We start from the raw sequence: 14,370 nt of genomic DNA on the forward strand, positions 1-14,370 counted from the left end.
TATATTTTTTTTATTTTTTTCATCTCACTTTCATCTTCTCTCTCTATTTTTGATTGGTGTTTTCCACTGAATACATGATACCACCGTGGTACCTTAAAAATTTCCCCTAGTAAGGCTCATGAATGCCCTTCTAGTGGGGGAAATATCTAAAATACTCCTGTCCCACCCACTTTTCCATACATCCCTCCAATAAAAATCAAACACTAACACTAACATGACAATATGTCAGTGCAGAGGAGAGAAAAAAGTAAAGATAGTCGCTAGCGACTATCTTATTAAATAGAAATTTCTCTTTTTGAATGATAGTAGTATCCACCACTAGGTGTACTCCCGTGGTACTAAAAATGCGCTCCTAGTTGGGGGCATAGGATAGGGGGCAAAAGAAGATTAGAAGGGAAGAGAGTTGAATTTGAAAGGTATTGGGAAGAATTGGACTTTCCCACATTCCTTAATATCCCTTAACCAAGTGAGCTACACCATTGGATCATTGAGTTTGTGTTAAAACAAATCATGAGAGATCCATTCTCGAAGTTTCTATGCCTTTGTCTAGTTTCGTTTATATGGCCATTGGCTCTTTCATTTAGTCAATTAAAGTTCATATGAAAACAAGACCAAAAAAATAAAAAACTTGAATGTACATTTTAATAAACTGTGTGATCCGAGCTTAAATAAAATTCCTTTATCTTTTAATTGTGTTGGTGGGACTACTGCCAAAAAAAAAAAAGAATTTGTGGGAAGTGATTGCATATGCTAAATCCAAAGATAGGGTTACCAAAACAATATGTTATTGCCAATGCATGTAGAAGAGAAAGCAACCCTCTACCCGTGGCCACACATAAGTGACACCTGGGGACAGTAATGTGGAAAACAAGGTATATACATTATTAAATTAGATGATTCCATCTCTATGTAAACTAGTAAAATATGCAAAAATAAAAGAGATAGTCAACTAGCACATGCAAAGAACACCTTGCCACTAATTTTCTTATGGAAAAACCCATATTATGGTGCTCCATAAATTTCTGTTACCAAACACTCCCAAGTTGAAGTCAAAGCTAGCAAGAAGCCTCTAGGGAATCAACTTCTCATCTCTCATGCAATCAATCCAATACAATATTGAATTCAATGTCTTATACCTTGCACCAAAACCAAGCTCATCAATTTTATTTCTGCTCCCCAAGAGTTTCAAAGGGAATCTAAATAAGGCATCTAGAAATTCCCAGTTAGCCAAATTTTCAATGCTTGTTTGAACCAACCCATTTTCCATCACAATCTCTTCCCAAGCTCCCTCCTTCTCAGCCATGGCTTTTGTAAACCAAAAATTCTCAACAAACATGTCTTGGGGAACTTGCACCCCAAATTTCTTCCCAACAATTGGCCAAACCTCCTTCCAAGTGAAACTTGGGCCATTAATGGAATTGAAAGCTTGGCCATTGGTGGAAAGTTTATCACTTTTTGTGGCTGCCCAAATGTGTTGATCAGCTACAAGCCTAGCATCTGACCCATCAATATAGGACTCTTCCCAACACTTCCTTGTTCCCCCAAACACAAAAGGGAGCTTCAAATGCTTACAAATAGCCCCATAAACACATAAGCTACCCATGAAGTTATAAAATGATCTAACAGAACATCCCAACAATAAACCAGGCCTATGCACAGACCAAGACACCTTACCATTCAATTTCTCCATGAGCAAATCCTCAAGGGCATAGTAGAAATTAGGGGCTTTGCTCATTCTTGGAAACTCTTCATGGTAATAGTGTACCTTTTCTTCATCAAAAGTGGCCTGCAGTGATACATAGTGCTTTGTCCCTGTCTGAAGGGAAACATGCTTTAGATTCTTGGCTACTGAGAGCATAGAATCCAAAGCATTGGACATCATGGTCCTGTTATGGTCACAACTTTCTTGGGTCTCTAATGGGAACTGGCTAGCCCATGTGACCCAAAACACATGTGTCACATCTTGTAAGCCACACAGCTTCTTCTGAGTCTCCAAAGGATTCAGCAAATTACAAGAAATGAAATGGTAACAAGGGCTTATAATAAGAGTGGACGGTGTCTCTGGATTTCTAGCTATACCATAAACCTTCCAAGAAGATTCTAAAAGTAGCTTCCTAGCCAACTCTCTCCCAACTAGTCCAGTGACCCCAAATATGATAGCAACATTTTTTGTCTCCTCTAAAGTTGCCATTGCCAAATGGGGTGTTCTGGATGCTGTCTCACCCTTCCAAATTGAACCATTTTATAGGAATGAAATGAATGAATGAATGGTACCCCATTATAAGTATTTGGGGTTACAATAATAATAATGTGGACTTTTTGTAACTTTCCTAACAAAGATCAAGTTGTCTATTGCTCTTCTTTTGAGGAGTGTTTCTGGGCTGGCATAGTTGTAACTTGTAAGCTTGCTGGTTAAGTTGGAAATTCCAAGTAGGATAGATGCTGGTTGTTATCAAGATAAGAGACATGAGTGTGTTATTTTATTGAGTTCTTCAAAGATGGTTACAAATATGTACTTTATGATTGAATAAAATTTAACCAAAACCACTTTGTTATTGCAAATAGGTGGTGGAAGCATCAAGGAGTTTTGTGTTGAGTTCCAAACTCAACCGGCAAATTGTGCCTCTGGCCGTTGCAATGCTGGCGTTGCGGTTACAATCAAGTTAAAAAATATATATAAATTAACGTGCTTCGTCAATAACTAACTTCACCACTTAATGCCCAAGGAACTCCTTTAATACATAAATATATATATATCAGGTCATACCATACATGAAGGTTGGTCAAGAAATGAAAAAAATAAAAAATAAAAAATGTAGTTGTAAAGTAAACCTTAAGGAAATATATATATATATATATATAAGTATAATTTTTGGTTGGAATCTTAATGAAAGTACTTGTGATTAGGAGAAATATTATGTATCCAAAAAAGATATTAGATGGATGTGGAGCACCTTGTCGTCTTGAAAAAACAAAGGTATGAATATATTGGGTTTATGATTCCAAGAGTGGAATGATTATTCCTTTTAATTCGGAGGAAACCGTATTCCCTCATTTTGTGGGACTACTAATGCGGAAAAGGAAACCAAAATTCTTCGGGAACTTGAAAAATAGGATCAAAAAGTATATAATTATTTTTATAAATTGTTTAAGGGAAAATAGGATCCCACTATAATAAGAAGAGGGAGAAAATTTTAGTAGAATATAATGGAACTCACTCTCGATTTTAGGTGAGTGTGGCAGAAAAAAAAAATATAAACAGAAATATTAAATCCATTGTTTAAAGTATAAAATAAAAAATAGAAATTTTTGGGTGTTTCAAAGAAAGTGTATTGAGCATCACATAATAGTGTAAATATTAGAGTTTGTTGATGATAAGTTTAGGTAGTTAGTTATTAGTTAGATGCATACGTGATTAGGTGTGGTTAGTTACTAATAGTCTATCTTATATTAGTTTGTATCATACACGTTTATTCATTCTATTAAATTCAAATATTCGCGTCTCATATTATTTCAATTTTCTCTATTGCTCTTAATCTCTTATCATGTTTTTCAACATGAGTTTCTCCTTAATTTTTGTTTAATACAACGGAAATACTAAGCTTTAAATCTATGACCTCATACAAACTATTTCAAGCGCTCACCACTATACCAATCATAATGGCTTCTAGCATTGAGAATTATCTAATTTTGTGCTTCAACTTTGAAATTGGAGACTAACAAAGATGAACACATTGTTAAAGCTTCATGAATTAGGATAACAAGGTATATACTTGCTGATTAATTAGTGGAGTTTTGTGAACAAAAAAGCACGCGTCAATGATAATGTAACACAGGAAAAAGAACTCCTTTCATGTAGTGTGAAGACGTGAAGTTTCATCCTACATGAGATACAATAAAATCATATTAGCAATAAAATTAAGAAAATAAAATAAAATAAATTGATCTGTATAAGGTTTTATGCATAGTTTACCTGTGATTAGATCATGTACCTAATTAATCTTGGGTCAAGCAGGCGTTTGCTAGAGGAGAAATTTTTTAAAATCCGGGAAACAATTATTATTGAAATATAGTGAGAAATATATGTTTTTCAGAATATTATTAAAAGGTGTTTGGTATGATAAACATTTTCCGGGAATATATGGTTAATTTTACTGAATATGTGTTTGAATATGTGTTTGGTTAGTTGTGAAATATTAGTGGGAAAGAGATGTTATTTGACAAAATTGACCTCAGGTTAACGTTATTTTTTTAAATAAAAAAAAGGGTGTTCTGTGTTATATTAGTGGGAAGGTTGCAGTTCATATTAATAAAGAGGTCCGTACCTGCTTTACTTTTTAAGGATAGTTCCGTCAAATTTTGTAAGCCTCGTTTTATATTTCCCGGGCATCGACAAAGTTCCATGTTTTCAATTAACTTCCTCTTCTGATTTTTGTACTGTAGATAACACATGATAGGATTTGTCATGAATGATTTCAACTCAGGGGTTTTTTTCATTTTTGACGAACCAAACGGTGGATTCATTTGCCTGATAGGAAGCTATCCCGGGAAAAGAAATAAAATCCGGGTACCAAACACCCCCGTAAGATTTAATATCTCTCATATTGTAGGAGATAATTTTGTCTCTTATACAGAAATAAAAAATATGTGTGACTCATATTTTTTTCTTTCTCTTCTCTTCATATGGGCCCCACACATATTTATGTGTGTGTAGAAAATAACTTTATCTCTTACAACATAATATCAAATCCTTATTTTTAAATCAAAACCTAAAATGCATTGAAAGAATGTAATTTTATGGGATTAATGTTTCTCATGTTATAAGAAAAAAATTTATCCCCTATACACATAAAAGTGTGTATGGCTTATGTTATTTTTTTGTCTCTTCTCTTTCCATAGTCCCATATGGGCCCCACATACTTTTATAAGTGTGTAGAAGATAAAATTATTTTATACAATATGAGAAATAATATCATTAATTTTATTTACTTAAAGTTTAAGGGATATATTATATTTATAAATTTTTTGTTTACAAACTCTTACAAATTACATTATATACTATAGATAATACATGCTCAAATAATATATATTATTCATAATACATAATATAATTTATAAAATTTATAAATAAAAAATTTATAAATATAACAACGTTAAAAGTTTAATGCACCGGGATGTTATGGGGCGGGCTGCACACTATATAGCTTATGGGTCAAAATATTAGGCCCGTAAGTGTTAAAATGGGGTTGCTGACCAAATAAAACCAACAATTCCTTTCCGTTGTTACTGATACACATCAAACACTTGTACCATAAGGTATAACTGATATTGCCATATAAGGGTGACTATTTCTTTAAAGTACATCATTCTGTATATTCATATTTTTCTCACATGTTATTTTTATTAAAATTGAAATAAAAACATATATAGAGTTTGACTTTTTTGGGTAGAAATATAGGTTAATAGAACATAGGTTGTGTTTGGACCAATATTTAAAACGTGCTTTTAAGTCTATAAAAAAAGTGCTTTTAAGAAAAAAAATATATATATTATTTTTTATAAACAAGGAATCTTGGCTTTATAAAAAAATATTTTAGCTTTATTTTTCCTTTTACTATTTTTTGGAAAGGTATATCTAAATATATTCATAGAGTGAAAATCAATTTATTTTATCTCTTTAAAAAAAGCAATTTCTTAAAAAAAAACTATCCAAACAAATAAATACATATAGGATGACATATAAAATCAAACCCAAACCGGAGTGATTTTTTTATGGGTTTATTTTTTCCGATGTTACTTTAGATAACTTTATTTAATGTTCATCAAAACGACGTCGTTTTGAGACGGAAATCATGGTATTTTTGTAATTTTAATTTATTTCAGGGTTATAATAGTCTTTATCACTCTAATTTTTTAATTTTTCAACCCCAAGACGACGTCGTTTCGATGAACATTAGATAAAGTTATCTAAAGTAATATCGGAAACTTTTTTCCCTTTTTTTATATATAATTGTGATTTGAACTTATATATGATCTCATGTAAATTATCCAAATTTTTCACAACTAGACCAATCCTAGTAGATTACTGATATTTGAATCTACAACCTTATGCAAATTACCTAAATCCTTCGCCACTGTATCAATCCTAACTACCAAATCAGAGTGACTTTAATCATAAATGTATATAAATATAACTAATGCATTAATTCACATTGTTGGTTCTTTTTCGAAGAAAAAAAGTTTAAATCTTTGCATAATAGTACTAGCAGGAGAGCATATCTCAAAAAAGTAATGACTAGAACTCTCGTTAGAATAATCTTCATATTTCTAGAAATATCCATGGAATAATCTTCTTTTTTTTTTTTTTTTTGATAACAGGAATAATCTTCTTATCTCTAGAAATCTTTATGATCATTGTCTACTTTCCTCATTAGAATTCTCTCTATTTCTCTAAAAGTATCCATACTTAGTATCTCCAACCGTCTCGAAAAATCTCCATGTATTAAATAAAGAAACAAAAAGAATAGTCTAGATCAGTGTTATTAAACCTGAACCGACCCGGTCGGATCGACTCGTGAACCGGTAAAACGGTCATATAACCGGTCCGGTTCAAGCAACGGACCGGCCATGCATCAGAACCGGTGCAATGCGGTCCAACCCGGCCGGTTTTCATGAAAATCGGTGACCCGGTCGGTTAATCGATGATCTGGCCCAGTCCAAAAAAAATTCCAATTTTTTTTTCAAAAAAAAATCATAATAGACATATTTAAATATATTTTTTGCTTATTGACTTATATAATTTATGTACCTACAACACTAATATTATCTCATTATGCACTATGCAGAAAATTTTGATTTGATTTATAGTTAGAGATGTTATTTTCTGAACTAAAGACCCGTATCACGATCATTATATTTTTGTTTGATCCTTTATTGTATAATAATACGTGATTTATCATTTTTTATATTAAAATATTCGAATTTTTTGTCATTTTTGCTTAGATATTTGAATATGTTTATAATTTTTTTAATATAAATTATAAAATTGCATATAATTACCGGGTCATGCGGATGAACCAGTGACCCACTGGTTGAACTAGTGAACCAATGACCCAGTACCTCGACCGGGTCAATGACCGGGCCGGTTTTAATAACATTGGTCTAGATACCTCACAGAGCAAGTATAAATAAATAAGAGTAATAAGTCTTGGTTTAAGTGTAGAGTGAAAGTGAGCTTAAGGGGGCGTTTGGCTAGCCTCTTTTTACAGGTTTCCTATGCAAATGCAACAAGGCTTTTTGAAATGTCTTGTTTGGTTGAAAGAAATTTACTCACAGCTATTCAATTTGCATGGCTTTTTAATGTCATAGAAAGCCATTTATCCATACTATTTAGAATGCGTTTTCTGAGGTGGGTATTTGTTAAAAGCTGGGAAAAGCACTGTTCATCGAAAACTTTCACACCTTTTATACCCTCTGAAAAGGCAAGAGAGTGAAGATAGGATTTAAACTCAGGGGTATTTTTGTCATTTCAGATTATTTTCCCATCTATATCTTACCTCCAACCAAACATACATTTTCTAAAAGTTACCTAATTTTTCCAGTAAAATTTTTCCTCACCAAACAACTTTTTTTTACATTTTCCTATCTATCTCACTTTCTTACCATTTCTCTATCAATTCTATTTCCCTAGTATTCAAAAAATTTATCCTCAACCAAACGCCCCCTAAGAGAATAAGTAATGAAAATGAATGGATGTAATTGAAAAAGTTCAAGCGGGAAAAAGTCTTAAAATTTGAGTTTCTCTTAACAAAAGTTTAACTACTTTTTGTTCAACAACATGCAAAATATTCTTTTCTCTTTACTCGTCTTCTAAAAGAAAAAACTATTTGGACAAGTTATTTTGCATCTGTACATAGTTAATGTCATATATAATACGTGAAGTATTTTTAATTATATTATAAATTATCATAAATGATGGAACTAATCAAATGTAGTCAATTAAGGCTTAAAAATCAATCACCTCGTGCAAAGAAAAGTTGTAGATTAGTTTTTAATTGGAAGAAGATGTATGCAAAATATGCTAGAAGCATAACAAATGCTACTTGTTCTTGACAATTGAAGGCTACAAGTGACTATGGAAATATAGCCTCCTACTAAGGTATATCTGAACATTAATGGAAACAAATGGCATAACAACCCTAGCAACAAAAGCAATGAGTTTACATTTGCCTATTTCTGTGTTGGGATGTGTTCCTCCTTGATGTTTTGGTACCTGAGCATTTATTACTTCCAAGGTTTAACGTCTAAACCACCTCAATAAATGCAGCAACCATATTAATTGAAGAAGATTCTTGAAGAAGTCCAAGAGTTTACCCTATCTATAAAATGGAATGAAAATAATTGTGAAAGGTTAGATAGACAAAATAGTGAGAATCCCTCTGAAAATAAGTTTGTGCATGTAACAATTTAGAGAAGAAACTTTCTATTTCATCCTTTTAGGCTGAAGAAATCGTGTGTACCTCTAGTGTGATACTAGGGAAGGAATCTTGTAATCCCATTATTCATATAATGGAAGATTATGTTGGATTAGGTCATATGATTTTTACTCCTTTACGTTAGGAGAGGTTTTACACGTTAACATAGTTGTGTTCTTTCTATCTCTTCATCTCCCACTCTTTGTATTTTCTGTGTTATTGCATATTGGGTCAAATTATTGATAAGCTGAACTCCAAGTGTCAAGCTAGTGTTCTCAACTTGATGAACTCATTCAAGGAGTTCGATGCCATGGTGGAAAGGGAAATTGGTAAGAAGCTAAAGTGGTCCGAGCTGATATTGGCGGTGAATACCTAGACCCCTTTGAAGCGTACTACAGGTCGGCATGAATAAGGCTGAAGAAGACGCCCCTAAGACTCCATAGTTGAATGGAGTAGCTAAGAGAATGAACAAAACAATTAAAGAAAGAGATAGAAGCATGTTATCTCATGCTAGATTGCCAAAATCTTTCTAAGATGAGGCTGTTAGAACCATCGTCGATCTGATCAACTTATCACCATCGAGGCTATTGGAAAGCCTTGTATGAGCACCTTGAGGTCTTTGGTTGTAGAGCCTGTGGTCACATTCCAAAGGATAAAAAAGCTAAGTTGGACGATAAAACTAAGGAATATATATACCTCGGATCCTTGAGACGTGAATTTGGGTTCAGACTTTGGGACACCATTAACTGTAAGGTTATGAGAAGTCGGGATGTAGTCTTCCATGAAGACAAAAATATCGAAGATATAAAGAAGCCCAAAGTCCAAGTTGTAATTCTTTACCAGGAACTTGTCCCTCCTATGTTTGTTGAAGCAGGAGGGGGAGAAACTACTCAACAAAATAATGAAGTCATCCAACAACAACAAGAAGAATCAAGAAAGAGGAGGTCATGTAGGTTGTCCAGAGGTTCGAGATGATAATGATGAGCAGTCTTAACCAAAACCTCAAACTAGAGATTCTACACGAGTGAGACGACCTTCCACAAAATATCCACCAAATAAGTACATTGTAGCTGCTGCAGTTGGAACCTTAGAGTTATTAAGAGGCTATGACAAGCTCTAAGAAGAAAGAATGAGAAAAGGTAATATAGGACGAGATGCAGTCACTGCATAGAAATCATACTTATGATTTGACTGAACTGCCCAAAGAAAGACAAGCTCTAAAGAACACATGGGTGTACTAGATCAAGCTTGAAGAAAACAGCTGAAGGCCAATATATAAATTTAGAATTATGGTGAAAGGTTATCATCAAATGAAGGAAATTGATTTTGACATCTGTTCGCACTGTACTATGGATGATAGCCTCGATGAATATTGAAATGGAGTAGATGGGCGTGAAAAAAATATTCCTTCACAACAACATTAAAGAAAAGATCTTCATGGAGCAAAATAAAGTGTTTCGGGTTCAAGGCAAAGAAAATTTGACCTGTCGTTTGAAGACGAGCCTTTACGACTTAAAGCAAACACATTGGCAGTGATACAAGAAATTTGACTCCTTCATGACACAACACAAGTTCATGAAAACAGAGGCCGATCATAGCGTATTCATTAAGAGGTAGAGGCTGGAAACTTTTTGATTTTGTGTTTATATGTTGACAATATACTAATTGTAGGGAAAAATAAAATGAAGATAGCCGCCGTGAAGAAGGCATTGAGCACGTCCTTCAAGATGAAGGACCTCAGCCCTGCAAAACAAATCATTTGTAAACAAGATAATAAGATATCGTCAAAAGAAGCTATTGTGGCTAACTCAAGAAAAATACATTGATAAGATCTTGAAAAAATTCAATATGGACAATGCGAAGATGGTTATTACCCCCTTAGTCGGACCAATAATGCTAAGCTAGAAGCAAATGCCTGAGCTCTGACAAAGAGAAAGATGAGATGTTGAGGATCCAGTACTAGTTTGAGGTAGGAAGTTTGATGTATGCAATGGTATGTACAAGATATTACTTGGTGTAAGTTGTAGGATTGGTAACCCGATTTTTGTCAAATCCTGACAAAAAATACTGGAAAACAGTGAAGTGGATCTTTATGTAACTGATGTGCCTCTGGAAGATGTAGTTTTCCAAGCTGAAAATGATGAGAATTAAGTCATAAAAAAGCACTTTATATACATATTTGCTTATTATATTGACTTTTCTATTTCAATGACATTTCTCACCTAATTGTTATGTTTATATAGGGAGAAAGAAGGAGAACACGAAAGTTTAAAAGCTTGGTGGTGTGAATCCGCACGAGGGGTGCTGCTAAGCCGCTCCAGTTGCCCTGGGCCATTTTCCAGAAAAGCAGCGCGATCCAGCGCCACTTCTCTGGGTCATTTTCCAGAATTTTGGCGCGATCTTGCACCACAGTGGCGCGATCCAGCGCCACTTTGCGGGAAATAATATCACTGTGCTTCTGAAGGGAAATTTTGGAAGTAGCGAATGAGGATTATAAAAGCAACGCTGTGAGGACATTTGAAACTACTTTTCGACGGCAGAGAGAAAGAAAACAAGGATTTCAGAAGAAGGAAAGGAACAGAGGATTGTTCCTAGTCTTCTTTTTGTAATTACATTCTTCATCTTTATCTTTTATAATTTTATGTCAGCCATGACCATGGTTGGCTAGTACTTTTTATTGTAGTTAGGGTCACAAACCTTATGTGCACCCTTGTTACAACGGATTGGTTTATAATTACTCTTTTATATATTTATATTTATCTCTACTTTGTGCGTAATTTCTATCTTCTTTATTAGAATTGATCAATCTAATAGTTGATGATAGTTTGAGGGTAAGAACCCTAGATAGGAATATTGGGGTTTTTGATCTTGAAAGAGAGTAGGATAACAATTTGTATGCGTGCTAGGAATAGACGTATATAACATTGCAGATGTTTAATTTATCGTGCTCATTACTTAATTTCATGAGAAACATCGCAAGGAATTGGGGTTTTAATTGGGGTTAAAGGGTTAACCTTGCAAGGGATTGAAGGTTAACTATTTAATAATTTTTAGATGATAAATTATCTGAGTATTTATTTAAATGAGTATTTTAAATCAATCCAAAGTAAAAGGTGGGATCATATGGTGAGTGTACTCTAGCTACAATGCTTTCTCATATTTTTACAAATCAATCTCTATTTTTTATTTTTCATCACAAAATCCCTAAAAATACATTTTTGTTTTTAGTTCTTATCTTTAATCAATTCAACAATATTTTTCATACCTATTTGAATTCCTTCCATCTTAAAAGGACGATTATTTGATATTCGATCACAACCCCTGTGGAGACGATACTTTCTTATCATTATATTACTTGTGCGATCGGTACATTTGCCGGTGAACATCAAGTATTTGGCGTCGTTGCTAGGGATTGGCGTTTCTTTTATCATATAATCTTGATCTTTAAGATTGGATATTGTGAATATTTTTATGTTTATGTTTTTTTTTTTTTGAAAAGTGCTACTAATCGTTTTCCTGAGTTGTATGCGAAGTAAAACTGCAGAATTTCTGTTTGATCCTGAGATTACAAAGACCGAAAGGAGGAATAGAAAACTCGCTCAGAAAAAGCTCGAATTCAAAGAGTTTGGTACTCTATCTGAAGAGACACAGGAGATACCAGTTAAATCACCAATCATGGTAGCAAATAATGATGAAGAAAATCCACTCATGGATACTATTCGTACTCCATCTTTTAACATGCCTAACTCAAGCATTGTTCAACCTGATATTGGTAACAATAATTGGCAGCTTAAGTCTTCCAATATTCAATTGGTGGAGAGAGCTCAGTTTGGAGGAGAGGAGAATGAAGATCCTCATAGATTCATAGACAGATTCCTGATGATCTGTGACTCAACCAAACATCCTCAGGTGTCCAGTGATGCAATTCGGTTGAGGTTGTTCCCTTTTGCTGTTAAGGGAAAATCTCTTAATTGGTTGGAAAGGCAGCCTGCACGAAGCATTCCTACATGGGATGATTTGTCTCAAAAGTTCTTTGCTGAGTTCTTTTAAATGGAGAGATACAATCAGATGGTGAATGATATCACCAATTTCACTCAATTAAAGGGTGAAACTATGTGTGCAGCATGGAACAGATTCAAGGATTTAATGAGGAGGTGTCCTCATTATAACTTGACTGCTGGTAATCAGGTGAGAATCTTCTTCAACGGTTGTAAACCTGAAGTTCGGATGGTGTTGAATGGTGCAGCAGGTGGTACTATTAAATCCTTGAGAGAAAATGAGACTCTTAAGCTGATTGAAAGAATAACTGCTAATGAAAATGAAGGTTTGTCATCTAAGCCTAAGAGAGGTATCCTTCAGCTGGAAGGTAATGATGTTGTGCTGGCTAAAAATAAGTTATTATCTCAGCAAATAGCAAATTTGACTTCAAGGTTTGATAAAATGCAGTTTTCTGGTGTTCAGGCTCAAGCTATTGCTGTTGTGTGTGAATATTGCCAGGACAATCATGAGTCTAATGAATGTACTTCTTTGCTGGCTTCTGATTCCCCTCAACAAATGCAGGTGAATGACATTTGGTATAATCAAAGACCTCCTCAGCAAAATATTCAAAGAAGTCAGAATTTTTCTGGTGGAGATAGTAATTTCCAAAGGAGGATTCAGGGAACTGATCTTGATTTCAAATCTAACAACTATTTGCAGCCTCCACCAATCCAACCCAAGGAACTTTCTGATTTGGAGAAGCTAGTAGGACAAATGGCTCAATATTCTAATGCCTTCATGGATGAGACTAGAGCTAATACCAAGAACACAAATGCATCTATCAGAAATTTGGAGAATCAAATTGGCCAACTAGCTAAACAAATTGCTGATAAACTCCTGGTACATTTCCTAGTAACACAATTACTAATCCAAGGGAAGAATGTATGGCTATCACAACTAGAAGTGGTAAAGTGGTGGTATCTCCAGAAAAGCCGAACATAAATATGGGAGGTGATGAGAAGCTTATGAAGTTAAGAAGCCAGAAAAAGAAGTTGAAATTCATTCTAAGGTTGTGAAGCCTCTTCAGAAAGGTGAAGAAAAAGAGCAACCGATTGTTGCTGAAAAGAAGAAATTTGAGCTGAGTCTTGGTTATTTGAGAGCTATGGCACCTTATCCTGAAAGATTCAAGCAAGATACCCATAAGCAGCAATACGCCAGGTTCCTTGATATATTCAAAAAGCTTTACATTAATATTCCATTCGTTGAAGCCTTGGCTAATATGCCCAATTATGCCAAGTTTATGAAGGACCTCTTATCAAGAAAGCACAAGTTGCAGGAATGTCAGACAGTAACACTCACTGAGGAGTGTAGTGCTATAATACAGAAGAAGTTTTCTCCCAAGCTTCGTGATCCAGGGAGCTTCAACATTCCAATTGCTATTGGTAACACTAATGTCGGCAAAGCCTTGTGTGATCTTGGGGCAAGTATAAATCTGATGTCATTATCTGTTTGTAAATCTCTAGGAATTACTGAATTGAAGCCCACTGTGGTCTTTCTTCAACTTGCTGATAGATCTTTGAGGAGGCCGAGTGGTATTGTTGAAGATGTTCTTGTTAAAATGGACAAGTTCATCTTTCCAGCAGATTTTGTGGTATTGGACATGGAAGAGGGAACTGAAATGCCTCTTTTGCTGGGTAGACCTTTCTTGGCTACTGCTCAAGCCATGATTGATGTTGAAAACGGAAAGCTTGAGTTAAGGATGAATGATGAGACTATTACCATCAACGTCTTTGACTCTATGAAACAATCTTCTGACAAAGGCGATTGTTTTAGACTTGATGTTCTAGAGAAAATGGTGAAAGAAGAAAAATTCTCTAGTCGAGAGCTTGATGAAGAACTTGAGGCGCATGATATTGTT

The 14,370-nt window shown here is 34.3% G+C and overlaps 2 protein-coding genes and 1 non-coding gene across 3 annotated transcripts; 1 reads left to right on the forward strand and 2 right to left on the reverse strand.

Annotated features, from left to right (window-relative positions):
- Nucleotides 1-1,069: 1,069 nt before the first annotated feature.
- On the reverse strand, nt 1,070-2,191 carry LOC133311674 ((S)-8-oxocitronellyl enol synthase CYC2). Its single transcript, XM_061512749.1, has one exon. The coding sequence runs from the start codon at nt 2,189-2,191 to the stop codon at nt 1,070-1,072; it is 1,122 nt and encodes a 373-aa protein (XP_061368733.1).
- Nucleotides 2,192-12,540: 10,349 nt separating this feature from the next.
- On the reverse strand, nt 12,541-12,646 carry LOC133311676 (small nucleolar RNA R71). The gene has a single exon (XR_009751577.1). It is a non-coding gene; the product is annotated as a small nucleolar RNA R71 (small nucleolar RNA).
- Nucleotides 12,647-13,614: 968 nt separating this feature from the next.
- On the forward strand, nt 13,615-14,146 carry LOC133311675 (uncharacterized; the record flags this gene model as incomplete). Its single annotated transcript, XM_061512750.1, has 1 exon — nt 13,615-14,146. A coding segment is annotated over exon 1 (532 nt), but the record flags the coding sequence as incomplete, so codon positions are not given.
- Nucleotides 14,147-14,370: the final 224 nt, after the last annotated feature.

Source organism: Gastrolobium bilobum, unplaced genomic scaffold, assembly GCF_033153095.1.
Source record: "Gastrolobium bilobum isolate Gb01-03AN ecotype WA unplaced genomic scaffold, APGP_CSIRO_Gbil_v1 utg60954, whole genome shotgun sequence".
NCBI lineage: Eukaryota > Viridiplantae > Streptophyta > Magnoliopsida > Fabales > Fabaceae > Gastrolobium > Gastrolobium bilobum.

Coding starts and splice junctions, on each gene's coding strand:
- LOC133311674 (XM_061512749.1), bottom strand. CDS start 2,191: ATGGCAACTTTAGAGGAGACAAAAAATGTTGCTATCATATTTGGGGTC.